This window comes from Peromyscus californicus, unplaced genomic scaffold, assembly GCF_007827085.1.
Source record: "Peromyscus californicus insignis strain IS unplaced genomic scaffold, ASM782708v3 Scaffold_4__1_contigs__length_199733344, whole genome shotgun sequence".
NCBI classification, from domain to species: Eukaryota; Metazoa; Chordata; class Mammalia; order Rodentia; family Cricetidae; genus Peromyscus; species Peromyscus californicus.
Window position 1 is genome coordinate 52,455,918 of NW_026294562.1, and position 26,703 is coordinate 52,482,620.

A 26,703-nucleotide genomic window follows, 5' to 3' on the forward strand; every position below is an offset into this window, starting at 1 on the left:
GCTATGACAAAAAAACTCCATGGCTCAGCGTTATCAGCAGACACTCTCTCCAATACAATTCCTAAGAATCTGGTAGTAACTGAGCCCCATGTCACCACCCAGTCTGTACCCCATCTTCCCAGCTAGAAGAGCATCAGTGTTGGGAAGCAGGGCAGGAAAGGCAAAACCGAGGCCAGGCCTCTACTCCTGCTCTTCTGAAAACTTCTGACTGCCACAGTGATGCCTCAGGCACAGGCAACAACTTTGAAGAAGCCACCACTCACAAAGGAGGCAGGACAGGAAAGGGTTCAATGTTCAGTTTCCTTTAATGACCCCCATCTCCCTTGAAGGGTAGGTGCAGGCAGCTAGGTGACGGCAAGACATGTTCACTTGAAGATCTTGCCTTGATTGACGGCTTTGCCCACATGCTGGAAGGCCCCCTCCCAGGCAAAGTACTCTCGAACCAGGGTCTTGGTCTCCTCACTACCAGGATCCAGTTTCCGCCATGTATAGGACTCGTAGTCCACCTGCCAATCTGGACTCAGCTGGAGATAAAAAAAAAAGTACAAAGGCATGTGGTTAGACACTGGACATGGCTCCACATCCCTGCAATTTCCAGCTCAAACATCAGATTCACACGGATGTGAACACACTTCCTATGTACAATCTAGAACATTTCCCCATACCCACTGGCCCAGGCCCAAGACCCCCAGTTTCCTATACTCTTGCTCATTTGAAGAGACTACCCCCAGGACCTTCCTCACCGGAAAAGCAAGCTCTTGGCCTCGGAAGACCCAAACGCCAGAAATGGAGCTGCTGTTGTTGGTTCCAAAGAGGATGACACTAGCAAAGGCATTCTTCCTCAGTTTGTCCAATCGCTGGAACATTCCTGGAGGGAAAAAGGGAGACTATTCAGCCTCTGGAATCATGTCCCCACTACCTTGATCTCCCTGCTCCCAAACCCACTCCTCTTCTCACCAGTGATGAGGTTGCAACTCATAAAGGTCTGGGTGAGCTCTTCAGGGAAGCGGTACTCGGCATACCAGAGGGACCAGCCATCCTTATCAAAGTGCTCCCAAAAATATGGCAGCGCCACAGAGAGGGTGTCCTCATTGGAGTACTTACGCTTAAACTCATCCAACACAAAGGTACTAGAGAGAAGAGAAAACACAAGGAGGCCAATAAGGAGAAAGTCCTGCTGCAACTACAAAGTATCTCTGGGCCACTGGCGTTTTTACTTGGCATTTACTGCTTTGAAGGAAGTGGTCCCTGTAATGTAGTGAAAGACACTAATAGCATTATAAGCGAAGAAAGCTAGAGGGGCATGAACAAGAGCTAAGACATTTCTGGACCTGAGAGTGCTAGACATGCATGAGGAAGCCAGAACCCAGAGCATCCGCTAAGTCCAGCAAGGATGACACAGCTGGCTGCTGCCCCCAGGTGGTGACTAAAAGCAAGGTAGTATGTGTTTCCCTCTCTAGCCCCTCCTGGACATTCCCAGGAACCACAAGTCAGTGCTCAAGTCAAACTCACCTAAGTCTCCCTCCCTACCACAGACCTTCTCAGGTCACAGGCTGGAACCAGAATACAAGCAGAGGATAGCTACCTCAATCTTTATGCCCATTCCTCTAGTCCCTGGTGGCGCACAGCTTTAATCCCAGCACTTGAGAGGAAGAGGCAGCAGATCTCTGTGAGTTCAAGGCCAGCCTGGTCTACAGAGTGAGTTCCAGGACAGGCTCCAAAACTACAGAGAAACCCTGTCTCAAAAAAAAAAAAAACCAGCCGGGCGGTGGTGGCGCACGCCTTTAATCCCAGCACTCGGGAGGCAGAGCCAGGCGGATCTCTGTGAGTTCGAGGCCAGCCTGGTCTACAAAGCGAGTTCCAGGAAAGGCGCAAAGCTACACAGAGAAACCCTGTCTCAAAAAAAACAAAAAAACAAAAACAAAAACAAAAACAAAAAAAAAAACAAAAGAAAAAGTTACCAAAGTAACCTGATACTCAAGAGTCAGATATCCAGATGCCAAGAAAGCTAGCACAGGCACAGGAGGTATTATTTCCCCCACGGCTCAGGTTCCTTTTTTTCCTTTCCAATTATAAATGTTCCGCAACCATCTTTAACTCCAGTTCCAGGGGATCTGATACCCTCTTCTGGCCGCCTCAGGCCTTAGGCGAGCACATGGTGCACAGACAAACGTGCAGGCAAACACTCCTACACATAAAATAACTTCTACAGAAACTTTAAAAAAAATAATAAATGAGCCGGGCGGTGGTGGCGCACGCCAGTAATCCCAGCACTCGGGAGGCAGAGCCAGGAGGATCTCTGAGTTCAAGGCCAGCCTGGTCTCAGAATAAATTCCAGGACTGCCAGGGCTACAAAGAGAAACCCTGTCTCAAACACACACATGCTGTGGGATGGTCTGTATGTCAAATGTGTTGCTGATTGGTCAATGAATAAATCACTGATTGGTCAGTGGCCAGGCAGGAAGTATAGGCGGGACTAACAGAGAAGAGAATTGAGAGAACAAAAAACTGGGTGAGAGAGACACTGCCAGTCGCCATCAGGACAAAAAAGATGTAAAGTACCGGTAAGCCACAAGCCACGTGGCAAGGTATAGATTAATAAAAATAGATTAATTTAAGCTGTAAGAACAGTTAACAAAAAGCCTGCCACGGCCATACAGTTTAAAACCAATATAAGTCTCTATGTTTACTTGGTCGGGTCTGAGAGACTGTGGGACTGACAGGTAAGAGAGATTTGTCCTGACTGTGGGCCAGGCAGGAAAACTCTAACTACACACACACACACACACACACACACACCAGCAAGGCATAAATATTACTTCAAGTTAGGAATGACAGTATGCACCACACTTTCAGTGCTTGAGAGGTAGAGGCAGGAGGATTCATCAGACATAACAAGCTCCAAGGCCAGCCTGAGCTACACAAGACCCTGTCAAAAGCTACAGTCTAAGTATCACATTACTTCCGCTCAATCCTTACAACGCCTAAATTATACTGCTACCTTTCTTTCATTTTACAGATGAGGATAAATGATGAGTCTGGTCCAAGGTTATACTGTAGCAAAGCCAGAAATCTGCCCTTTAACCACAGGTCCAGATTGGTCTCCAAATGTCCACCAGACAACCCTTATGAGGGGCCTGAAAACCTCAAAACTTCCCCTTCCAGCCAAAAGGTAGGACTGAAGACTTTTTCACATTCCATCTGTTTTTTCCCCAAATAATAAAAATCAGGTATGGTCTGCATCTGTAATCTCAGCATAGGAATATAACAAGATCCTGCCTCAAAAAGCTAGGACTGGTGGTTCAGCTGGCTGGCACAGCAAATGCCTAAGCATGGGTGAAGCCCCAACTTCAAGACCCAGTACCCTAAAATGTATGTGTGTGTATATGTATATACAAAACAATAAACAGAAGCTCCTGAAACTCATCTAGCTGGAGATCTTAAAGGGACCAGAATGAAACCTTGAAAAAATGAAAGTTAAGCCACTGACTTCAATTTTATGACATCAAAAAGCCTAAGGGGCCTTAATCCCAGCATTTAGTAGGAGTCAGAGGCAGGCAGATCTGAGTTTGAGCCCAGTCTGGTCGACAGAGTCAAGGCTACAAAGAAACCATTCTCAAAAAACCAAAAAAGCCTGAGGGATATGGGACATGGTGACACACTCCTTTAATCCCAGCACTCAGGAGGCAGAAAGCAAGTAGATCTCTCTGTGAGTTCCAGGACAGCCAGAGCTGCCCTAAGAGAAGTGAGGTGTGGTAGCTCACGTCAGCAATCCAGCATTTGGGACTGAGACAAGGGAGGACAAGGAGTAGTTAAGGTCACTCTTAGCTACACAGTCTGAGAATCTGTCTAAAAAACAGAAAGGTACATAAGGGCCAGCAGGAAGGCTCAGCAGGGAAGGCTCAGCGGGTAAAGGTGCTTGATTCCCAAGACCCACAGAGTAGAAAAAGAACTGACTCTATCCACATCAGTGCACTCTCTATGGCTGGCAAGAGCAGGCCCACACTCACACAAAATAAATTAATTTTAAAAATACTTTTAAAGAGAAAAGGCAGAAGGAGCAGAGCTTTTCAAGTATTTTGTTTGTTACTTGATTTATTTTCTGTCCATAATACAGACCTACCACATTTAAGTGTCTATAGTACAACAGAATACATAATAGGTTTTTAATACAAAATCTTGCTCGTTAGACCTATACTAGTGCAAGGCTGGAGTCAATCACTTGGTTCACACTTGATGCGTTCTGTGAGCAGGGTTGCAGATGTACTCACTCACAGGCAGAGCAGTTGTCTTAAACAAACCTAATCCAGCCCCAGCACCTTCCAATCCTCGACAGACACACACAACTTAAGAAGCAGCTAGAGCTGAAGCTTTCTTGGTCTCATACAAAAACAAAAACAAACCTAGAATTTAAGGCTCTTAGTTAGAAATCCCTGCCCTTTAGTGTCCATGCCTGCCATTTACAACTCTCCAGCCACCACCCACAGCCATCACCAGAGTGCTTGCTTCCACATGCTGGTTCACAGGGTAATCACGTTAAAACATCACAAAATGCGGGTAGGTCAAAACTGAACCTGGATGGCTCTTCTCAGTAACTTCACTAGGTTTATCACCTGGGAGACCACTTCTGGACATGCCTAGGGATGTTTCCAAGGAAATCTAACAGACTGGATGCACAGTCTCACTATCCTAGGGACTGGGGTCACAGGCTGAATAAAAAGGGACAGTGAGTCACAACGTTCATCTGTCTCTGCTCCCTAACTACCAATAAAATAGCATTCCTGGTTGCCATCAAATCACGAAACAAAGTAATTCTTCCTCCCTTTAATTGCTTTTCCCCAGTGGTCCCAGGAAGGAGAAAACTAGTATGAAGCCTCAGCAGACCAGCATAGTGCAAAGAAGATGGTTTGGGGAGGGCAGAGAACGTGGTGAGAAAAGTAAAGATGCCACACTCTGGGGACACTCCCATAATGCTAGTACTTGGGGCACACGGGGAGGAGGTCCTGTAACTTCAAGGCAGCTTTGTCTGCACAGAATGGCCCTGCTTCAAAACAATACAAACTCAAAGAAGACAGGCATGGTGGCATACACCACACTTGGGAGGCACAGGCAAGCCCATCAGACTGCCTTTGAGACACAGTGAGACCCTATCTCAAAAAAAAAAAAGAAAAAAAAAGGCCGGGCGGTGGTGGTGCACGCCTTTAATCCCAGTATTTGGGAGGCAGAGCCAGGCGGATCTCTGTGAGTTCAAGGCCAGCCTGGGCTACCGAGTGAGTTCCAGGAAAGGTGCAAAGCTACACAGAGAAACCCTGTCTCGAAAAACCAAAAAAAAAAGAAGGCAAACCCCTGCCTTTGCCCATCCATTAGAGAATTCTAACAGACTGCGGACATGCTCAGTAGGGAAACTGCTTGCTATGCAAGCATGAGGAACTTAATTCAGATCCCTAGCACTTGCACAAAAGCTGAACATGGTGGCTAGCATTTGTAATCCCCAGGGCGAAGGTACAGGGCTAGAGATAAGTACATCTTCAGGGTTAGAAGCCAGTCTAGCAAAAATGTCAAGCTCCAGGTTTGGTGGGAGATTTCAAAAGGAAAAAAAAAAGGTGGGGAGCCAAATAGGAAGACATCTGTTGACCTCTAGCCTTTACACATGCACACCCAGGGGCACAAAGTCATACATCACAAATAAAAGGGATTTCAGGCATGGTAGTGCACCCCAGAATTCAGGAGGCAGAGGCAGGTGACCTCCGTGATTTTGAGACCAGTTTGGTCTATGCAAAGAGTTCCAGGTCAACCAGGGCTACATATCGATACTCTGTCTTAAAAAAAGAAAAGAAAAGCAGCCGGGCGGTGGTGGCGCACGCCTTTAATCCCAGCACTCGGGAGGCAGAGCCAGGCGGATCTCTGTGAGTTCGAGGCCAGCCTGGGCTACCAAGTGAGTTCCAGGAGAGGCACAAAGCTACACAGAGAAACCCTGTCTCGAAAAACCAAAAAAAAAAAAAAAAAAAAAAGAAAAGCAGAAGGGAGCCAGGCAGTGGTGGTGTACACCATTAATCCCAGCACTGGGGAGGCAGAGGCAGGCAGATTCTCTGTGTTCAAGACCAGCCTGGTCTACAGAGTGAGTTCCAGGACAGTCAGAGCTGCAGAGAAATCCTGTCTCAAAAAACCAAAAACAGGCCGGGCGGTGGTGGCGCACGCCTTTAATCCCAGCACTCGGGAGGCAGAGCCAGGCGGATCTCTGTGAGTTCGAGGCCAGCCTGGGCTACCAAGTGAGTCCCAGGAAAGGCGCAAAGCTACACAGAGAAACCCTGTCTCGAAAAACCAAAAAAAAAAAAAAAAAAAAAAAAAACCAAAAACAACAAAAACAAACAAAACACAGGACTTCCATATTGGTGACATTCCAGGTGGAGGCAGGAAGATCGGTCAGAAATTCAAGGGCATCCTCTGCCACACAGCCTCATAAGCCAACCTGAACTACAATGAGACCTGGACTACACTTACATCCATCAGTATTTACACAAACAACCTAAAATTGCAGATGTCAGAGGAACAAAGGTTAAGAACGCCTTCCAACATGCTTACCTCTTGGGCAGATGAGCGAAGGGGTCCTTGGCCTTGGGCTCAGCAGCCAGTGCCTGCTCACACTCATCCATCTCCTCCTCAGGAGCTGGGGCAGCAGCCTTTTTTTCCTCTTTCCGCTCAGCCTGGGGGGGCTTCTGTTTCTCTTCTCGTGAGCCCTTTTCTTTCCTTGGAGTATCTTTTTTAGGCTGGCTCTCTGCAAACTTCTTAGCTGGTAAAGGAAAGAAGAAAGTAAATATTCTGCCTTTCCATTTTCCTCCAAACCAGGCAGCAAGCAGGGAAAAATAATCCTGGTGAGGAACAACCATTTGGTTGTCCAAACAAGCCTCAAGGAACAAGCACACATTATCACACACACTGCATTCCATTATGTCAGTTACTATTTGATACCCCATGTTCTGTGGGTCACCAAAGTCAAAGGCTATACAAATCAAGGGCTTGACAGGAACAAACTGGACCCTGACCCTGATCACATGCTGTCTCTTCAGACTTACCATCAAACTGGGCCATCTTCTCACACAGCTTCACTTCCCCCAAGACTGCCCTGAACTGGGGCTGGTTAATGCAGGTGAGGAACCACCGGTTGGTATTGGGGAAGGCCTGGCGAAAAGGCGGCTCTAAGACCTGCCAGGGTGAGAGGACAGAAACAGTCAACACTGGAAAGGCTGTGAACAGATCTCAGACCAGAACATAAGCCCCTTTCCTCTGGCTCCACTTTCCTCCCCATCCCTACACAGCACAACCTTGAATTACGACATCTCCTCAAGGACTTCTTTTTTAAAGGGTGCATTTTTTTAAATGTATATGGATATTTTGCCTACATGTATCTGTGCACCATATATGTGCAGTGTTCCTTGAGGCCAGAAAACAGCATCAGACTCCCTGGAACTGGAGTTACAGTTGATTGTGAGCTGGGAACTGAACCCCAGTCCTCTAGCAGAGTAGCCAGTGCCCTTAACCATTGAGCTATCTCTCCAGTCTCCTTTTTTTTTTTCAGTCAGTTTTATTGCATAACCCCAGTGGGCTTCCACAACATGATCCTCCTGCCTCAGTGCTGGAGTGCTGGGATTATAAGTGCTTCTTTCTCTTCTGCCTTTACAGTTCAATCTAAAATGATGATTGTTGCTATTCCTTCACATACTATTATTCTATATAATATTGATTGTTTTGCTCTTTTACAAACATTTCTTATCTATTGTTGTTAATCTTTTAAATTTCATGTCAATGAAATTTTCTTAGGTTAGATTCAACAAAAGTCTGTAACAGAGCCTATGGAAGAGTACAAGGGCTAGTGACGTAACTCAGTGGTACAATGGAACCCAGTATGCACAAGGTACTGAGTTCCAACCTAGCATCCAAACGGGGTGGAACGGGGTGGTTACTAGACTTACTTTGCTAAATAAGCTAACCCCAAAATCAAGACACTTTATGTGTGAAGCTGGGAACGGGACCTAGAGCATTCCAGGTACACTATTATGTCACTGGGCCCCACTCTAGCTCCACACTACAACTACAACCTACACTGATGATACAACCAAACCCAAGAGACTAGAGTGTAGCTCAGCAACACAGCCTAACCCCAGCACGGAACAGACAGTCCTAACTCCTTCAGAGAAAAATCCACTATCCTCTTTGAAAAGTCTTAAGATTGATTTCATTTCTATGTGTATGAGTGTTTTCCTTCCGTCTATATCTGTGCACCATGTGCATGCCTGATGCCCACTGAAACCAGAAGGTATTGGATTCTTCTTAAGCTGGAGTCAGTTATAAGCTGCTATGTGTGGACTGGGAATTGAACCTGAATCCTTCACTTCTGAGCCATCTCTTCAGCCCTTCGGGTTACTGGTTTTATTTTTAAACATGTTGTACTGATTTTCAAGCAGCAGCTCTAGACCCATTCTGGTCCAGAACTGCAGCACAGTGGGAACCAAAAGCTCCTACTGTGCACCAGACCATCTGCCTCACAGGGCTCGTTGTAATGCTTCCAAGCCCACAGCACACAGCTAGTAAGTGCTCAAGTATTACTTGAACCCAAGTACTTGAGAACTGGCAGTTCTTGACTTCTGTGATCTGGCTCCATGACAAGATTCAGCTCTCACCCCCTTCTATTTTGGCAAACTTGAAAATGGCATGGGCTGGAGAGGGGTCAACAGTTAAGAAGACTTGCTCCAGAGGACTCCCAGCACCAACATGGTGCCTTACATCTGTAACTCCAACTTCTAGGAGATGTGATCCCTCTTCTGGCTTCTGTGAGCACTAGGAATGCATGTGGTGCACAGATATACTTGCAGGCACCCATAGACATAAAAATAAAAAATAAAACTTAAGAATTTCTTAAGATAGTAGTATGGGGCTGCTCTTCCAGGGGACCCAGGTTCGATTGCCAGCACCCACATGGCGTCTCACAACTGTAACTCCAGTTCCAGAGGATCTGGCACCCTCACAGACATACATGCAGATAAAGCACCAATGCACATAAATAATAAATCAAAGTAAATAAATTAATTAAATTAAAAAATGGTGGTTGTTCTAGATTACCCTGGTTTGATTCCCAGCACCCACATGGTAGCTCACAACTCCTTGGGATCTGCACAAATACATACATACATACATGCAAATACACAAATGAAAAAAATTTCCTAAATGTTTTAAGAAACATAGCAACCCAAATAGTGATTACTATCACCTTGAATTTATCACAGATAAAGTAAAATAAAATAAAGAACCGTGAGAATTCTTACACCCCTCTATCTGTACCAGTAAATAATGAAGCCAAGACAGGGACTTGGATCCACCTCCAAAAGTCCTTGATGCTGCAGTAACCATCCTTGCCTCTTAGTCATCTTTAATTTTTGCTGTTTATTTTTGATGTCACTATATAGCCCAGGTTGGCCTCATACCAGAGTGATCTTGCTGCCTCAGTACCTCAAGCAGTGAGATTACAAGTGTTAAGTCACCACACGCAGACTTACCCATCTTTAAATTAAACCCAGATTCCCAAGAAACTAAGCAACATCACCTAGAATGAAACAGCCATAGTACTCAATCCTGGGATTCCTACAGCCATTAATACTGGCCTGAGTCCTAAGCAGAACCCAGGGTACCCCAGCACCTGTCACATGGCTTCTCTTATAAACCTTACCTGTTTGTAGAGCCACAGAAGGGTGCAGACAACTGTGATATCAGCCAGTGTCACTCGCTCACCCACCAAAAAAGTCCTTGTCTTCAAGTGAGTGTCCAGCAGCCCCAGGATACGCCTCACCTCCTCTTTTGCATTTTCAGTGGCCTGTTGTTTTGAATACTCAAGTTTAATGGGTACCAAGTCCCTTTCCTTGTGGCCCCACCACCAACTAACAGAACGAAAGAGCCATTTAATCAGCACTGGCTCAACTCCCACTCTCTATCATTAGCATCTAGGGCCACTTAAAATGTATTAGAAGCAAAGCACTCATGTTAAATTTCTTCATGCTCAACATGACTTTATTTCCCACTGTACTGATGGTAGTCACTACTTTGCACTGCCACACATCCCTGGCATCTTTTCCCCCATCTATTTATTTCCTATTCCCAAGATGCAGGAGCCGACCCTATCTCTGTCCCCAAGTTCCAAAGCACACCTGTTTGTTGTGGTGCATGATGCCCAAGGTGGGGAACACCCAGGTACTGGCTGGAGGAACAATGTCACTGTCAGCAAAGCTCACCCACTGCACCACCTGAGCTGCTGCCTCTGGAGTACTTCCCCGCAGGTCCTCGTTGCTTACTGCAAAAGCAGAACATAAAGCTGAGAACTTACAGATCATGCCAAAACCAACCTAGGTCTCTATGATTCCACCTTGTCCACAGCAATCACTCCCAGCCACCTCTACAGCCTCATCCCCAGAACCTCTCGATCCTGTATCCCCACAAATTACCGTAATAGGCGATGGCATTGCTCTCAAACACACAGAATCCGTCATCACCCTCAAATGCTGGAACCTGGGACAAAGCAATGAAAAGACATACGTAAAATACATGAGGATTTCTCACTAGCCAATTCTCAGGGTTGAACTGTTCCAAACAAGAATGTTAAGACAACCCTTGCTATGCAAACTCTTGACATGATCTGAAACTCAGAAATGAAAAATATTCAGTAACCCTTATAATCTGCATTCAGTATCTGGACTAAGAATTCAAACATGGCTAAAATGTGAAATTAAGGCCCCATGCCCTTAATCCCAGCATTCTCTGAGTCTGAAACCAGGCAGGCTTAGTGAGACCCTATCTCAAAATAAATAATATATTCAGGTATGAATGTCATCAGACAGTCTACATCTACAACTCCACTAGCCAAAGCATTAATTAGGTACAACCCACATTCAGCATTTGCCCCCTTCCATACTCAGCTTGATATTTAGCTCTACTCAAGCCCTTTGGGATAAGTATCCAACTCACAAGAAACTTAATATATGTGTACAGATAACACTTTGCCAAAATACATTTCATCCCACAAATAAAGCAGGTCTGTAACTGACAGTCACTGAACAGAACTATACATACCTCCAACTGTTTTCCTTTATAGACAGGATCTTACTAGAGTATATAAGCTGACCTCAACACAATCCTCCTGCCTCATCTCCAGAATGCTGGGATTACCAGAAACCTTCAAAATGATTTTTTTCCTTTTAGGTGCCTGGACAGTCAAACTTGGGGCCTTTCATCCCTGGCCCCAAGAATTTTTTTTAAATGTCACTTCAATGTTAAAGAACATAGCATGGAGGCCATCTCCAGAATAACAGGATTCTAGGGCTCCTTGGGGTCTCTGCTTCCCTACTCACCTTGCCAGCTGGGAATTTTCTGAGAAATTCAGGGGTGCGGTTGGTTTGGCCAAAGTGGAAGTGGGGTGGTGCGGAGAGCACGCGGACCTGAGCCCCACTGTACTGAGCAGCAATGAGAGCCTTGAAGGCTCTCCAGTTTTCAGGATATGTGTACAGGGTCTATGAGAAGAAGGGCGGAGAATGGACATGAGTAAAAGACTCCTAAAGACACTCCCCACACTTCCACACAAGTCCAATGTGTTCGACTCATTTTTACTCCTTCTGGTGAACCAAATTAACTGAGTATGCCCTATGTAATCGGAGTCCTCTGAAATACCAAGAACAGAACTACATACCAGCTGCTAAATAAAGCTTGCCGACAGATGTGACCTCCCTTAAGGACATCTCTAGCAGCATTCTTCCCTTCCAAACTTCCCGGGCCCCCAGACTCCCATCTGCCCATATACACACACACCCATGCCTCCCAGAGTCCTTATTTCATTCATTCGTGGTGACCCAGTGTATGACTACAGCCATGCTGGTAACGCTTCAAAAGTACACACACGTCCACCAATAGATTTCAAAGTTCCCCTAGAAGAGCCACGTTGATTTCTAATGGCATGCTCTGCTGCTCATCAACTCCTCTTCCTAAAAGCGACGACTCTAACATCTCTCTGGTCCCGTCCTGCAGTGTCTGTTTCCCAGATGTCTCCCTACTACAACCTGACCAGAGAGGTACAAACGGTCTGACCTCACTGTTCCTTGATTCCTCTGGCTCCCAAACCTCCCCGAAAGACAACTCTAACTGTGCCAGTCGCCTCTGCCCACAAAGACCCTCTCCGTTTTCACTGTCCCCGTTGCTGACCCACAAAACGGTCGCAAAAGTTCCACCAACCTGCCCAGGCGCCACACCTTACAATGGCAGTGCAGCCGAACCACTTTTTAAAGACCTAGACAGTGGAGACCCATCATCTGTTTCCTCCTCAACCCCAGAACATTCCACCTCTGGCCTCCGAGCCCCAGCCTCAGTTCCCCTCCAGGCCCTAGGGACCCTGCTCTCCGGCGGCACGGCCTGTGAACCCCAGATCGGCTCTCCGTTTGGGTCTGGAACTCTCCCGGCGCCGACTGACCCGATTCAGTTAAAGGATGGCGGTGGATGGGGTGACCTGGATCACCGGAGCCGGCAAACTTACCCCAGCCGCCATGGTGATTCCGCAGAGAAAGGGGGTGGGGCTGTCGGTGCTGCCGCAAAGTAAGCCGCCAGGGAGACAAGGGAGGGAGTAAGGGGACAGCGTGCGGAAACAGCGGCCGGAAAGCGAGGACGGCATAAAAGGCATACGCACGACAGTTCCGTCTCCAGCCGCGCTGAGTTGGAAAAAGGGGTGGGGCCCACGGCCCGGAGCGCAAAGAGCTGGCGCCTGCGTAGTATGGCTCTGGGCAGGCCCGCCCCGGCCGTGTGGCCGACCAATCGGAAGCCTAATAGGAGACAGAGCTCACCGAGGGCGGGAAGAGTGTGAGAACCCGGCGGAAGCACCGCCCCTCGACCGCTCGTAGCTGTATCCTATTACGAACTACAACGGCAAGAAAGGGGTGGCAGTTTACGAAATTCCTTTTGTTCCTTTTCGGGTTTTTCTATTAAGGGATATGTCTGTCCAGCCGGAGCCCATGGCCGAAAACATCTGAAAGTAGGTCTGCTCTGATTAAACGATCTTCCTGTTAACTTCTACAACAAAGGGGACCGGACCAATTTGCCATGTCAGCTGCACCTCTCAGGCCGGGCTGCGCCTCAGAGGATCGGGTAAGGCAGGCCAGATCAGATACAATAGTTTACACATATCCAAGTTTGAAAATCTCGTATCCAACTTAAGGGCAATTTGAACCCACTCTAATGTTTAGGGATAGAAGAGACAAACCCTAAACCCAGATTTGTGGTGGTTCCCATGAACTGCGGCAGCAGAAGAAATCAGTGTCTGCCTTGTGGTGGTGACACTCTCTATGAATGTGGTATAAGGTGGGAAGGAGACCGCTGAAGTGGACATAACAACCTTTTTAGGGTAGTCAGGCCAAGCAGGGCAGAGGCTACATTAAGGCAGAGAGAAAAGGTGTCACCAGGTAGAAATCAAAGTTGTCCAGTGTCTGTATTAAATAAACTAGCAGCTTTATTGTCTTTGAGGCCTGGCTCATCACTTAAGGAGATTTTTAAGTGCTTGAGGGAGAAACACCTGTAGAAAATGATGAAGACCAGGGAATAGGCCTTGGGAATCTTGAACTGGCACCACAGTGAGTGTCTGGTCAGCTTGGGAGACAGATGTCATGAAAGTGAGGAGAGGCTCCCCCTGTGGCCTCTGTTGCTCACTGTTCAGTCCTTTCAGCTCCTGGGTTACACGGGCCTCCATTGCCAGCCACTCTGCTCCAGGGGCGGGACCTCCTCTGCCTTCTTCTTTGGTTTGTTGCTGTAATCGTCTCCGGGCACGCCGCCTCCCCTGCCACACTTGGTGCCACAAGGCACAGCGCCAGCTCACTGACGACAGGTGTAATGTCTCCTTCCCTGTCTCACCCTGAGACCCTTCTCCAGCCACTTCAGGTTCCGTGGGCTTCTGCTCAGCCAGCTTATCTAGACACTTGGCAGTCATCAGGGGCAGCTCCCCTGGTGGTCCAGAGCTCAAGGCCCTGTCCTGAGGTGTCTCCCGAAGCTCTATTACCATTTCTTCCACCCCATTTTCACTATGGTCCCCTGCACATCCCTGTGGCTCCTCTTTCCCCTCCTCACAGCTCTCTTCTTGCCCATCTAGTCTCTGTCTTTTGTTTGTCCCTCCCTGGGGAGAGTCTTTGGTTCTGGCACTTTCTGACCGTGGTCTCTTGGTTCCCTGTTCTATATGGCATCCAAGTGCTTCCTTTAACACACGCACCAGAGCCATAATGATCTGAGGAAAGGGGGCAGGGGGCAAGGGGATGAGCTTGGCAGACAGCAGGGAGCTAGGGGAGCTGGGCTGCAAAAGTGGGAGCAGTCCCCAGTCCCGGCCCCGGGAGGAACGCTGCTGGTACTGGAGACTCCGGCAGTAACTGGCTGCTGCTCCACAACAGTTCTGCAGCCGTCTAGCCACCCGACTGGTTACATTAGCTGCAACATTGTGACTCAGGTCAAAGGGGTCCTGGAGATTCATGGGGCCAAGGCGCAGCCCCTCCCAAAGTTCAGAAGGCAGGCCCCCTGCCACCAGCAATGCCTGACCTTCCCGCAGGGACAGCAGGGAACCAGAAAGATCCCAGCCAGAAACACAGGAGAAGAACTGGGCCAGCAGGGAACCTGGAGGAGGCAGATTAGGAAAAGGGGGTCACTTAGAAGCCATAACTGGGAGCAGCTACTTCAGTAGGACTTTCTTCCCTTCTTAGGGCTTCAGAAGTGTCCTGAGAAACCCAGCTCCTTAGCCACGTCCTGCCCAGATGCTGCTGCTTACCCTGGAGCGCAGTGTAACTAGGGAATAACCTCTTACTTGCCCAAGATATGGTTTTTTCATCCTTAAAACAGCAGCCATGGGCTACTGTGAAGACCGTGCCTTGCACTTGAGTATGATAAATATTTCCTACTCTAGAGCTTAGTATCACTATCAGTTCTCTCTAGATACCCCAGACTCACTGAGAGGCTCTGCGTTGGTACTGGGCTCCAGTCGTGAGGCATCCTTTGGAAAACTACAGTCCCAGCCATCAACTTCTACCTGCTCCCCTTCACCTGTGACAGGAAGAAGACAGGGTCAGGCAGGAAGGAGGAAGACTGGGGAGGAACGGGTGGAAAATGGGGTGATAGATGAAATCTCATTCCAGGGGTTCCGAAGTGTGAAGGGGTGAGAAGAAGCTGAGGTAGTAGCGTGACAGTAGAGGTGGTTCTGCAGTACCTGATTTCTGGGTGAGCTGGGCCACAGTAGGAAGCACTGGAGGGTCTCTGGTCTGAAGGAAGTAGATCACTAGCAACGTTAAGGCGTAGTTATTGAGAAGGGGGCCACCCCCTGGATAAAAACCAATAATTCCAATTAGGAAGAAGTATGTATAAGCCCTGGTTCCTGTGCCCACTTCTTTTTTTTACTTTTCTAAATCCCTGTCTTTGCCTGACACCAACTCGGGCCAAGTCTGTCCTCATCCTCACCTGACAGTCCATTATGCTGAGCCCAGCAGCGTACAGTATACACAAGGGGCCGGACTCGACCATCCATCTCAGAGCAGAGATTCAGGAAACGGGAGTTATAAAGGGCCAGCCTGGGACAATGGAGAAACAAAGTTGTTATGGTGTAGGAACTCTTGAAACCTAATATCCCACCATCTTTCATTACGGACTTAAGACCAGCTAAAATAAGATCGAAAGAGTTTTTCCCAAAGTTTTGCCAAAACACTGGTCTAACGAAGGGATATACAAAAGAACATTAAACAGATCTAGGGATGTGGCTAAATGGTGGGACATTTGCCCAGCACTGGTGAAGCCTTGTGCTGGACCCTGGGGGGGGGGGGGGGGGGAGCAGCAGGCGGAGTATGTATCAACAGAACCTTAGGCAACACGACATTCCATATGTTCATTCTATACAGTCACCATTCATAAAACATGCTGTTTATATCAGACTGCTCAACAGCTAGGTGTGGTAAGCACTTCCTGTAATCCCAGCACTCAAGAGGTTAAATAGGGAATATGGAGAGCCTGTCTCAAAAGATACAAGACCAGTGAGATGGTTCAAGGAGGTAGGAGTCTGCCACCAAGACTGACACCCTCGCCAGGCAGCAGTGACACACACCTTTAATCCCAGCACTCGGGAGGCAGAGCCAGGCGGATCTCTGTGAGTTCAAGGCCAGCCTGGTCTACAGAGTGAGATCCAGGACAGGCACCAAAACTACACAAAGAAACCCTGTCTCAGAGGGAAAAAAAAAAAAAAAAAAAAGACTGACTTGTCAGTCCCTAGCACTCATGTGTTACAAGGAGAGAATGGACTCCCACAAGTTGTTATCTGACTACAGAGATGAGATATGCACAAACACATAATTTAAAAAATTTTTGAAACAAAAAATACTGTTCAGAGCCTTTTGGGGGAGAAGCAAAGTAGCAAGAAAACTTTACTCACTGCAAAGTGACAGTACAGATCAAAAAGAAATATGCAGGCCACATGAGTGAGAGTACTCAGGGGCCCCATTATTGTTTTGGGGCTTCCTTTTATGGGGTTCAAGAGAAGGCATCTGGTTATGTAGAGCTTAATATACAAAGAAACAAAGCATGGACTAGGAGAGAAAGAGGGGGAGAAACCTGTTTACTTTTAACCTAACAGTTCCCAAATGTTTGTAGCTACAGAACTCTTTCCTATGCCTTTAACCCCAACAGAGGAGGCAAAGGCAGGTGGGCCTCTGAGCTCAAGGTCAGCCTTGTCTACATAGTAAGACTATCTTAAAAAACAAAACCAACAACAAAAAAGCAGTACTGCATGCAGAATCAGGCAAAGTAGCACATGCCTATAATCCCAGGAGTCAGGAGGCTAAGGCAGGAGAATTGAGGGCTGGAGACCAGTATGGATAATAGGGCAAGACCCTGAGACACACAAAGTATTCCAAAGAAAACAAACATTGAAATGGAAGCTCGATAGGAGGTGACATAATTGGAAGAAAGGAGGACTAAACCAAGGAAGAAAAAACTCAACTCCAGTCAGGATTCCCTCCTCACACATCCCAGAACTAAGAGGCAGCCTTCCTCAACCCCACCAAGAAAGTACCGGTTACTGAGGGAGATGTCTCCATGCAGACCTGAAGGCCGATGACAGAACTTGACCACAGGGCGCCGGGCAGAGGGCACAGTTTGGACTCTGTAAACTCCAGGGACACAGCCCCGGAGGATAGAGCCCACCAGCTCTAACACTGCCGCTGCCTCCTCCTTCTCGTCCTGTGAAGTCTCTGCTAATTCTAGGGCCTTCCCTGGTCTCTCCTCTCCCCTGTCGTCCTGCAGTGGTGAAACTGGAGGCAGTGACTGGGGAGAGGTGACGGGGTCAGAGCCCAAAGCAGAATCTGGTGTCTGGGGTGCCAGAGAAGATGTGGTTTCCAAGTCCAGGACCTCAGAATCTTGGGGAGAAGTTGGAGACGGTGAGTCCAGAGGAGAAGCTGGGGTACAGGGCAGCGCTTGAGGATCCAGGGAAAAAGTAAGTGCTGAGTCCACGGATGGAGGTGATGGAGCCTTGAGGGTCTGTGGGGCTGGCTGTAGACGGAGAGGAAAAGGAGTGAATACCCTTCCTCCTCCACTGTCCTCTATGTACAGGCTTTACTCTGCAGCTTTACATAACTCATTCTCAACAGAAGCCAGGCAATGGTAGTGCATGCCTTTGATCGCAGCACTCAGGAGGCAGAGGCAGTGGATCTCTGTGAGTTCAAGGCCAGCCTGGTCTATACAGTGAGTTCCAGGACAGCCAGGGTTGTTATACAGAGAAATCTGTCTCAAACAAATAAAAAAAAGACAAGGTATCTTACTGTATAGCTCAGGCTGACCTTAAACTTTCTTCTTTTTATTTTGTTTTATGTGTTGGGTGGTTTACCTGAATGTATGTCTGCACCACATGGATGCAATGCCTGGAACTGGAGTTACAAACAGTATGAGCTACCATGTTTGTGCTGGAACTCCAATCCTGGTCCTCTGGAAGAGCAGCCGGTACTCTTAACCATTGAGGCTTCTTTCCAGCCCCATGGCCTTTAACTTTTCACAACCCTCCTGTCTCAACCTCCCAAGTGCTGGGATTTAGAGTCATACTTTAAATTAGCCTGACAACCAGAGCTGTCCAAAAGAATCCCAAAACATTATAGCCTATTGCTGTTGCCCTTGGTTGCCCTCCACCCCCAAAAGCAGAAGGTAAGTGCCTACTGCAGAAGACACCAGGCACTTAAGAAACAAGGTCCGGGGCTGGAGAGATGGCTCAGAGGTTAAGAGCACTGGCTGCTCTTCCAAAGGTTCTGAGTTCAATTCCCAGCAACCACATGGTGGCTCACTACCATCTCTAGTGAAATCTGGTGCCCTCTTCTGGCCTTCAGGGATGCGTGCAGGCAGAACACTGGATACATAATAAATAAATAAATCTTTAAAGAAAAAGAAAGAAAGAAACAAGGCCCAGAGACCCCTGAGCTGGAACTGACTTGAATGTCCCCTCCCTGAAGACTAGCTTTCATGGCACCAGAAGGCACCATGCAAGCTTCCAAAGGAGGGAGGAACCAACAGCCCTACCCAGCTATGACACCTCTGAACCATAACAGCACAATAACCCTAAGGGTGCTGTAGTGGCACACATCCCTTGGCGGTAACCAGCAGCTTTCGAATTGGACGTAAGACCTGCTCGCCAAGAGGGTGACTATGGCTGGGAATGGAAACCTATGAACTACTTGGTGCTGGTGAAGTCATGGATATTGGAGGAGAGTCTACAATCATACAGTCCCAACAATAATCTAAACATCTGTCCTTACACCCACAGATAAGTGTAGTCTTCACCCTTCATCAGAGAAACTTCTCTCTGCAGTAGACACTATTTACAGAAACCACAGCTAATCAAAATGCATAGTTGTGGAGCCCAGTCCCAGTGGATACATCTACAAAACACTCGTGCATCTAAGGCCCGGGGAACATTGTGAACGAAGGAATGGAAGATTAAGAGCCAGAAGAACAGGGAGTTTGCATTAGAAGCCACACCTCTAAGTCTCACCAACATGACTGCCCAAATGTGAGCTAAACAAAGACACTAATGAACACGCCAAAGTGGACAGGAAAAAGCCCACGGCCAGAGTTGTTCTCTGACTTCCACATGCCACCCCACCCCAAACACACAAAATAAACTGTGTGTGTGTGTGTGTGTGTGTGTGTGTGTGTCATTTTTTGAGACAGGGTTTCTCTATGTAGTCCTGGCTGTTCCAGAACTCATTCTGTAGACCGGGCTGGCCTCGAACTCAGTGATCTGCCTCCCAAGTGCTGGGATTAAAGGCGTGTACCACCACAATCAGCTATAGACTTTTTAAAAAAGAGTATGAGGCCATATCCAATGCAGGTCCCACCCGGGCCACACAGCCTTTGCTCCAATCCAGGCCTGGTAGGTGCAGCTCTCACCCTCAACAGAGAAGCTGCTTCTTGCAGCAGACAGAGACCATTACAGAAAGCCACAACTCGTCAAAATGCAGAGGACAACTGACCAAGGGGTGCCTAGCCCAGATAAACATATAACACAACTTCTACACCTAAGGCTCAGGGAACATTGAAAAAGAAAGGGAAGAAAGACTGCAAAAGCCATAAGACCAGGACAATTGTGTCTTCCATATATGACAGAGAACTATACCCATGAAATGTCAACAATGTGGCTGCACAAATGAATTCAGCAGGTTGTATTTATATAATTATCCATTTACACATATGTAACAATAATTAAAAAGAGGCTATGAATTTGAGGGGAAAATAGGAACAGTGGGAGGAGGAGGAAACTGTAAATACAGTACACATCCATGAAATTTTTAAAAATTAATTTTACAGCCGGGCAGTTGGTGGTGCATGCCTTGACCTACCAGGTAGGAGGCAGAGGCAGGCAGAACTCTGTGAGTTCGAGGCCAGCCTGGTCTACAAAGCAAGTTCCAGGACAGTTTGGACTGTTACACAGAGAAACACTATCTCAAAAAACAAAACAAAAATAGTAACAATTTTATTAAAAAGTGTGGAACTATAGGCCAATGTGGTAGAACACGTTTCTAACCACCAATCCTAACTAGAAGTGGTGCCACACGCCTATAATCCTAGCACTTGGTAGGGTAAGGCAGAAAGATCTACAGTTGAGGCCAACCTGAGCTACATGGTAAGTACCAGGACAATCAGGACTACATCATTAAAACCCTGTCTCAAAAATAAGACAGCTCAGCAGTAACAGTGCTGTTCTTGCAGAGGAACCAGCTTCAGTCCCTAGCACCCAGATGGTGGCTAATATCCCCCTGTAACTCAAGGGGGATCTGTTGCCCTCTTGTGACTTCAGAAGTATCAAGCATACATGTGGCACACAAACATGTAGACAAAATACTCATAATGTGCGTGTGCAAAGGCCCTGGGTTCAACCCCAACACAACAAAGAACACACCCTCTCTAGAGGAAGGTCTATAGGAATTCTATTTCTACACAACTTTTCTAAGAACCTAGAACTGCTCTAAAAAAGAACTGTGCATAAGAAAAAAGAAGAAAACAACAAAAGAGCAACTTTCCTATTGCAGAAACAATCTAAGTCACGGATTACGAAACACAAGGGCTGGCATAGTGGCGCACACCTGCAACCCCAGCATGTCTGCAGAGGCAGAAGGACAGTACGGTCTACACAGCACGTTCCAGGCCAGTAAGGGATACACAGTCTCAACTACCCCTCTATACAGATAAGCAAAAAGATAATCCCCAAATTACCTTACTGTGTATCTTTTTATATATTTTCTCCAAGTAAGATCACATACAAGGGTGAGCACGGTGTTGAATGACTTTAATCCTAGCACTTGGAAGGCAGAGGAAGGCAGATCTCTGTGAGTTCCAGGCCAGCCAGGGCTACATAGTAAGACCTTGTCTCAAAAAACCACAATAAACAAAATCCAGTAACACAGAATTTTGAAATGTTTTATCTTCCTGTCACAACTGTTATCTATCCCATGCCAACTCACTTTCATTCCATCTAATGCACATCCATATCCACATTTCCACAATTATAGTAAGATTCTGGATTAGTACTATTATGAATGTTTTATAATCGTGAAACTAAAAAACATGCAAGTTTGGGTAAAGCATTTGCCCAAAGTCACCATGACTGCATGCTCTCCTGCTCACTCACCTGTGTCTCTTCCATATCACCCAGATCCAAGAAGAGGTCCAGATCACAGCCATGAACATCAAAGCTGTTTACAGAAGAGCCAAAAGGATGGACCACACAGCCTAGGTACCAAAGAATAAAGATCAAAAGACAGTAGAGGGCCAGCAAGATGGCGCAGAAAGTAAAGGCACTTGCCACCAGGTCTGATAACCTGAGTTCAATCCCCAGGACCCATGGGGTGGAAGAAGGAAACCAACTCCTGAAAGTTACCCTGTGACCTCTATAAGCATGTGTGTCTCTTGTGCACACACATAAAGAGGGGTAAAAAAGGTGGGGAGGTGCAGAGGTTCAAGAACAAACATACTGGGGGGCAAAGATGGAAGAGGCAGCAAATGGAACACCTACAGCTGCGGGGGGCTAAGGGTTCAAACAGGGGCAGGTGGACCAACAGAGGCGTCAGAGAGAGCTCAGACTTAGAGCAGGGGACTCACCAGGGAAGAACTCTGTGAAGACCTCCTGCATCAGCGCCACAACAAGATTCCGAAGCTGCCGCTCAGCCTCAGACAACTCCCTCAGTTCCACAAGCTTTACCATCTGCGCCTCCACATCTGGGGCCTCGGCCAGTGCTTGGGCCAGCTGTCGACTATTTGAGTCCACTCCTTTGGGAGACTTGGAGGCTGGGCTCTGGAACTCCTTCTGCTCCCTCGGCCGAACACGCAGTCCATGTTCCCCCAGCCTGTGCTTGGGCTGTGATAAGACAGCCTCCCGAGCACTTACATCACCCATCTCCACGATGGCAAACACCCCCTGGCAAACCACACAAGAGCAAGGATCATGGTTTGGCAATCAAGAATTCAAGCATGTTTTAACAGTAGAGGAGAATCTTTGAAATGGGAACCAACCCATATACTGGGAATATTTACTTGCTGTTTTTGTAAAAGGGAACATATTTAGTTAGATGAGTAATCGTCACTCTTATCCCATACATTTTCATTCCTGGTTGTCAATGAAAACCTCATCTATTGTCTTCTATATTTCACAATGACTTGATTTCAGAGGTTAAAATAAGACCCACCTAGCCATGCTTGGTGGTACATGCCTATAATCCCAGACTCAGAAGGTAGAGGTAAGGCCTGGGGAGATGGCTCAGGCAATAAAGGCACTTGCCACCTAATCTAATGATGTGAATTTGAGCCCCCTGGCTCCCACAGGGCAGAAGAAGAAACGACTACTGAAAGTTGTTCTCTGACTTATGCATCTGTTCCACACATGTTCCCCACTCCCTACCACACAGACACACTAAATACATAAAATGTAGTTAAGGGGTTGGAGTGATAGCTCAGAAGTTAAGAGCACGTAATGCTTTTTCAAAGGACCTGACTTTGGCTCCCAGCACCTCCACAGCAGGTCACAACTATCAGTTACTCCAGTTCTAGGGAATACATTGCCTTCTGACCTCCAAGGGCACCAGGCACAAACATGCAGGCAAAATTCATACACATAATAAGTCTTTTAAAAAATTAAAATGCAATAAAAAAAATTTAAAGGGGTTAGAAAGATGGCTCAGTAGTTAGGAGTTGGGTTCACAGTTGCCTGTGACTCCAGCTCCAGGGGATCAGATGCCTTCCTAGAGTCAAAGGCACTCGTGCACAAATCCACACACAGATAAACATATACATACATTAACTTAAAACAAAAAAATCTTAGCCAGGCAGTGGCACACACCTTTAATCCCAGCACTTGAGAGGCTAGAGTAGGCAGATTTCTGTGAGTTTGAGGCCAGGCTGGTCTACCTATCAAGTTCCAGGACAGACAGCCAGGGCTATCGAGAGAGACCCTGCCTCTAAAAAATAAAAAAATAAAATCTTTTTAACAGGGGAGGAGTAGGCAGGAAGATCAGGAGTTCAAGCTCAGCTACATAGTATGTTTGAGGTCAGCCTGCATGATGTGAGATTCAGTCTCAAAAACCCAAAAACCAAGGCAGGCAGTGGTGGCCCACGCCTTTAATCCCAGCACTCAGGAGGTAGAGGCAGGTGGATCTCTGTGAGTTCAAGGCCAGCCTGGTCTACAAATTGAGTTCCAAGACAGCCAGGACTGTTACATAGAGAGACTCGGTCTCAAAAAACCACACACAAAAAAGTCTTTTTCCTAGTTAAGTCTTTTAACAATAAGAATCCATGGCAGGGGGTCTGTAGGGGGAGTTCTGGAGAAACGGCTCAGTAGTTAAGAGCACTTGCTGCTCTTGCACATAACTACATAGATACCCATTTATAAACCTTAAAAAAGAGAATCCATGTTGGGGTAAAGTGCTTGCCACCAAACCTGACCTTCTGAGTTCAATCCCCTGAATACATAGTAGGACAAACCCCTAAAAGTTGTCCTCTGACCCCACATTTGCACCATGGACCATGCATGTGCACACATAATAAAATTTTTAAAAGAACCCATGTTGGGTTCAGAATGCAGCTCATTGGTAGAGAAGTTGTCTAGTGTGCATGAAGTCTTGGATTCAAGTCTCAGCACCAAACTATAACAAATGTTTTAAAAACTCTGCTACTGCTAATATAAATACATAAACTCTAAAAAATCCTGTCTTCAAGGAACTTACCAACTAGGATTAGCAATAATATGGCAGCTAGGCTGCTATGATTTGGGTGAGCTGAACAGAGCTGAATATTAATGACTGAGATTTTTTTTTTTTTTTTTTTTTTTTTTTGGTTTTTCGAGACAGGGTTTCTCTGTGTAGCTTTGCGCCTTTCCTGGAACTCGCTTTTGGAGACCAGGCTGGCCTCGAACTCACAGAGATCCGCCTGGCTCTGCCTCCCGAGTGCTGGGATTAAAGGCGTGCGCCACCACCGCCCGGCCGAGATTTTTTTTTAAGGTAAAACATTTGCAAAAGCAAGGCAAACATGACTGCTTGTGGGTAAAAGTGCATGTTCTTTTACGTCATCTGTTCCTATAAAAAGGCACTCTGTATAGTAATAAAGACTGCAGTGCCAGCATAAAGATATATTTAGATGATGCCGGGCGGTGGTGGCGCACGCCTTTAATCCCAGCACTCGGGAGGCAGAGCCAGGCGGATCTCTGTGAGTTCGAGGCCAGCCTGGGCTACCAAGTGAGTTCCAGGACAGGCGCAAAGCTGCACAGAGAAATTCGTCTTGAAAAACAAAAAAAACAACAAAAAAAAAGATATATTTAGATGAAGAGAAAAGAACTGATACCAACAAATAAACCACTACATCTAGTCAACTAGTTTTCAACAGGATAATAAGATCAGTGGGGAAAGAATGGGCTTATAGAGAAATGCTGCTGGGGCAACTGGAGAGTCAGAAGCAAAAGAATGCTGGACCCTTACTTCGTATCATATATAAACAATTACAGATGTCTCACCAGGACAAGGCATGAATCACAGATAGGAGGTGATTGATAAAGGATATGGGGATGGTTTGGAGATAGACAGAGGCCACTTTCCTAATATTCAGAAACCCCCATGTTCAATCCCTACAACTGGAAGAAAAACCAAAACGGAGGGGGTGGTAGGTAAGAGGGAATAGGGCAAGAGGCTTGGCCATGCCTTTAATTCCAGCACTAGGTAGGCAGAGGCAGGTGGATCTCTGTGAGTTCAAGGCCAGCCTGGTCTACATAACAAGCTCTCAGCCAGTCAGAGTTACATGGTAAAACCTAGGATTACATGATGAGATCCTGTCTCAAAACAAACAAAACGATGCAATGTTTGATAAGCAAGTCCCCCATAGTTAACTCTGGTGAATGGATTAAATCCAGGGAGTGTAGGAGGTGGCAGCAGCTCCCAAAACTAAGCTATTCTGAGTTCTAAAATGTCTACCAAGGACAGGCCACATTAGGAGGCTGTGAAAACAGGCTGCTGGTTTCTCTCTTTTCATATGAGGCACACCCATCTGATCCATTAATCCCAAAGACACTCACTCTACCTTGTCCTTGTCCATGACAATATTGGCCACAGGGCCAAATGTCTGGAAATACTCAGAAAGCTGAGCAGAACCCACATCCCTGGGAAAGCCACTGACAAACACACTGCGAAGTCCCTGGGCCTTTCTGGTGGCTCGTAGTTGTACAAGATCCCGGTGCTTCCGGCCTTTCAAGTGGGCATCGAGGCTGGGTCCTGCAGAGGCAAGTGTGAGACATAAGCATATAAAGGAGGCCTATTCCCTTGTTCTGCTCTCTACACATGGAAATCCTGCTCCTTTAGAGACAGACAAAGGGTGACATTTGGACGGAGTTGTAGCTCCTTCCACATTTGATATCCTTTGATTTTTTTTTCTACACAGTGCATTCTCTAAGTGACTTCCACGAGAAAGGGCTACAGTGCAGGCAGTGCTTGAGCCAATGATATGCGTTAAGCAGAGCAAAAACTCCACACCGTAGAGGAATTAATAAGTAGTCGTCCAAGGCCATATGCAGAACTAAATAAATTAGGTTCCTGACTAATTCTCAAGAGATAAATAGTAGGCATTCCAAATGTATCAGTTTCTCATATATGATGGAAATGATAGTGCCTACCACATAGGCATCATTCACATACAGCTCTGGCCATCTGGTATGTGGTAAGTGTGGGAAATTAGCTATTATTATTATCATAAGTCAGCTGCTTGATGCCATTGGAAGCCAAGGGTCTTCTGGTGGACAAGGCAAGACCACCAGAAGACCCTGTTTAGGGGAAATCACATTTCAGATATCAAAAGTAGGATCTGACCCCTTTCGGTGTCACAGAATAACTCAGTCCACCTTTCCAAACCCTGTTCCTCACTGGCACCTTCTGCACGCACTCAGGCCATGCTCTTTCACTCATCCTCCACTGGGGAGTCTCCAATTGAATTACTGCCTTCTCTGTGATGCCTCAGCTCTGTAAACATATCCATGGCGGACTGAAACTGTCTCAGTCCAGGCTATGAGTTCCTGAATCCCTTTCCCGACTCCAGAGACCATCAAAGTACCAGGCACAAAGCAGAGATGTCCAGTAAACGTTTGAAAAGGAATAATGAACCTTTCACTATGGATACTTTGCATAGTAGGAAGACCGGGTGAGACTTTCCCCACTCTTCAATGCCCTGGGACGTACTGAGTGAAAATAGAGGTGGATGACCCTAGCGCCAGCAAACACTATAACCTAGATAACCCTAACTTTCACTAACACCTAAAAAGGAAAGCCTGCAACCTCCCCCTTCCCTCACTAGCCACCGCTTACGGTTGGCTGTAGTAATGTCGCAAAGGCAGCAGCGAAAGCGGCCACGAGGCAGCGATAGGACATCCGAATCCACCGCCGCCATAGCGACTCTCCGGGACGGACCGCCTACAACCTCTTCCGCCACCAGCCACCACCAGAATTCACAGCTAAAAATCACAATGTGCGGGGAAGTCACTTCCGCCAGGGGTGGAGGAAGTGACGTTTGCGCCCGGCGCCAGCGTATTCCTCCAGAAAACTTGTCCCTAGGTTGAGGGTTCCTGTTTTAAGTCAGTTTTAGGGAAAGCCGCCTACC

General features: G+C 47.0%; 2 protein-coding genes across 3 annotated transcripts; both read right to left on the reverse strand.

Moving 5' to 3' along the window:
* Nucleotides 1-286: 286 nt before the first annotated feature.
* Eef1g (eukaryotic translation elongation factor 1 gamma) lies at nt 287-12,677 on the reverse strand. Its single transcript, XM_052713707.1, has 10 exons — nt 12,566-12,677; nt 11,394-11,552; nt 10,491-10,554; nt 10,197-10,339; nt 9,722-9,865; nt 7,074-7,203; nt 6,583-6,790; nt 958-1,130; nt 744-868; nt 287-524 (listed from the first exon to the last, which is right to left on the reverse strand). The coding sequence occupies exons 1-10, from the start codon at nt 12,575-12,577 to the stop codon at nt 366-368; spliced, it is 1,317 nt and encodes a 438-aa protein (XP_052569667.1). The 5' UTR covers nt 12,578-12,677; the 3' UTR covers nt 287-365.
* Nucleotides 12,678-13,507: 830 nt separating this feature from the next.
* Nucleotides 13,508-26,587, reverse strand: Tut1 (terminal uridylyl transferase 1, U6 snRNA-specific). Of its 2 annotated transcripts, XM_052713704.1 has the most exons (9): nt 26,412-26,587; nt 25,138-25,328; nt 21,679-21,994; nt 21,209-21,309; nt 17,111-17,586; nt 15,511-15,620; nt 15,263-15,373; nt 15,007-15,099; nt 13,508-14,676 (listed from the first exon to the last, which is right to left on the reverse strand). In XM_052713704.1, the coding sequence occupies exons 1-9, from the start codon at nt 26,491-26,493 to the stop codon at nt 13,556-13,558; spliced, it is 2,601 nt and encodes an 866-aa protein (XP_052569664.1). In that variant the 5' UTR covers nt 26,494-26,587; the 3' UTR covers nt 13,508-13,555. The 2 variants fall into 2 exon arrangements, with proteins under 2 accessions (XP_052569664.1, XP_052569666.1); XM_052713706.1 differs by lacking the exons at nt 25,138-25,328; nt 26,412-26,587 and adding an exon at nt 22,913-23,862.
* Between the last annotated feature and the right edge of the window lie 116 nt (nt 26,588-26,703).

Bases quoted from the DNA above. Each gene is read 5' to 3' on its own strand.
- Tut1 (XM_052713704.1), bottom strand. From the start codon at position 26,493: ATGGCGGCGGTGGATTCGGATGTCCTATCGCTGCCTCGTGGCCGCTTT. The intron at 25,329-26,411 runs GTAAGCGGTGGC...TTGCCTCTGCAG, and splicing joins CGACATTACTACAGCCAACC to GACCCAGCCTCGATGCCCAC. The intron at 21,310-21,678 runs GTGAGTCCCCTG...TTTGGTACCTAG, and splicing joins CTTCACAGAGTTCTTCCCTG to GCTGTGTGGTCCATCCTTTT.
- Eef1g (XM_052713707.1), bottom strand. The intron at 6,791-7,073 runs GTAAGTCTGAAG...TTCCTTTACCAG, and splicing joins GAAGATGGCCCAGTTTGATG to CTAAGAAGTTTGCAGAGAGC. The intron at 869-957 runs GTGAGAAGAGGA...TTTTCCCTCCAG, and splicing joins GAGTTGCAACCTCATCACTG to GAATGTTCCAGCGATTGGAC.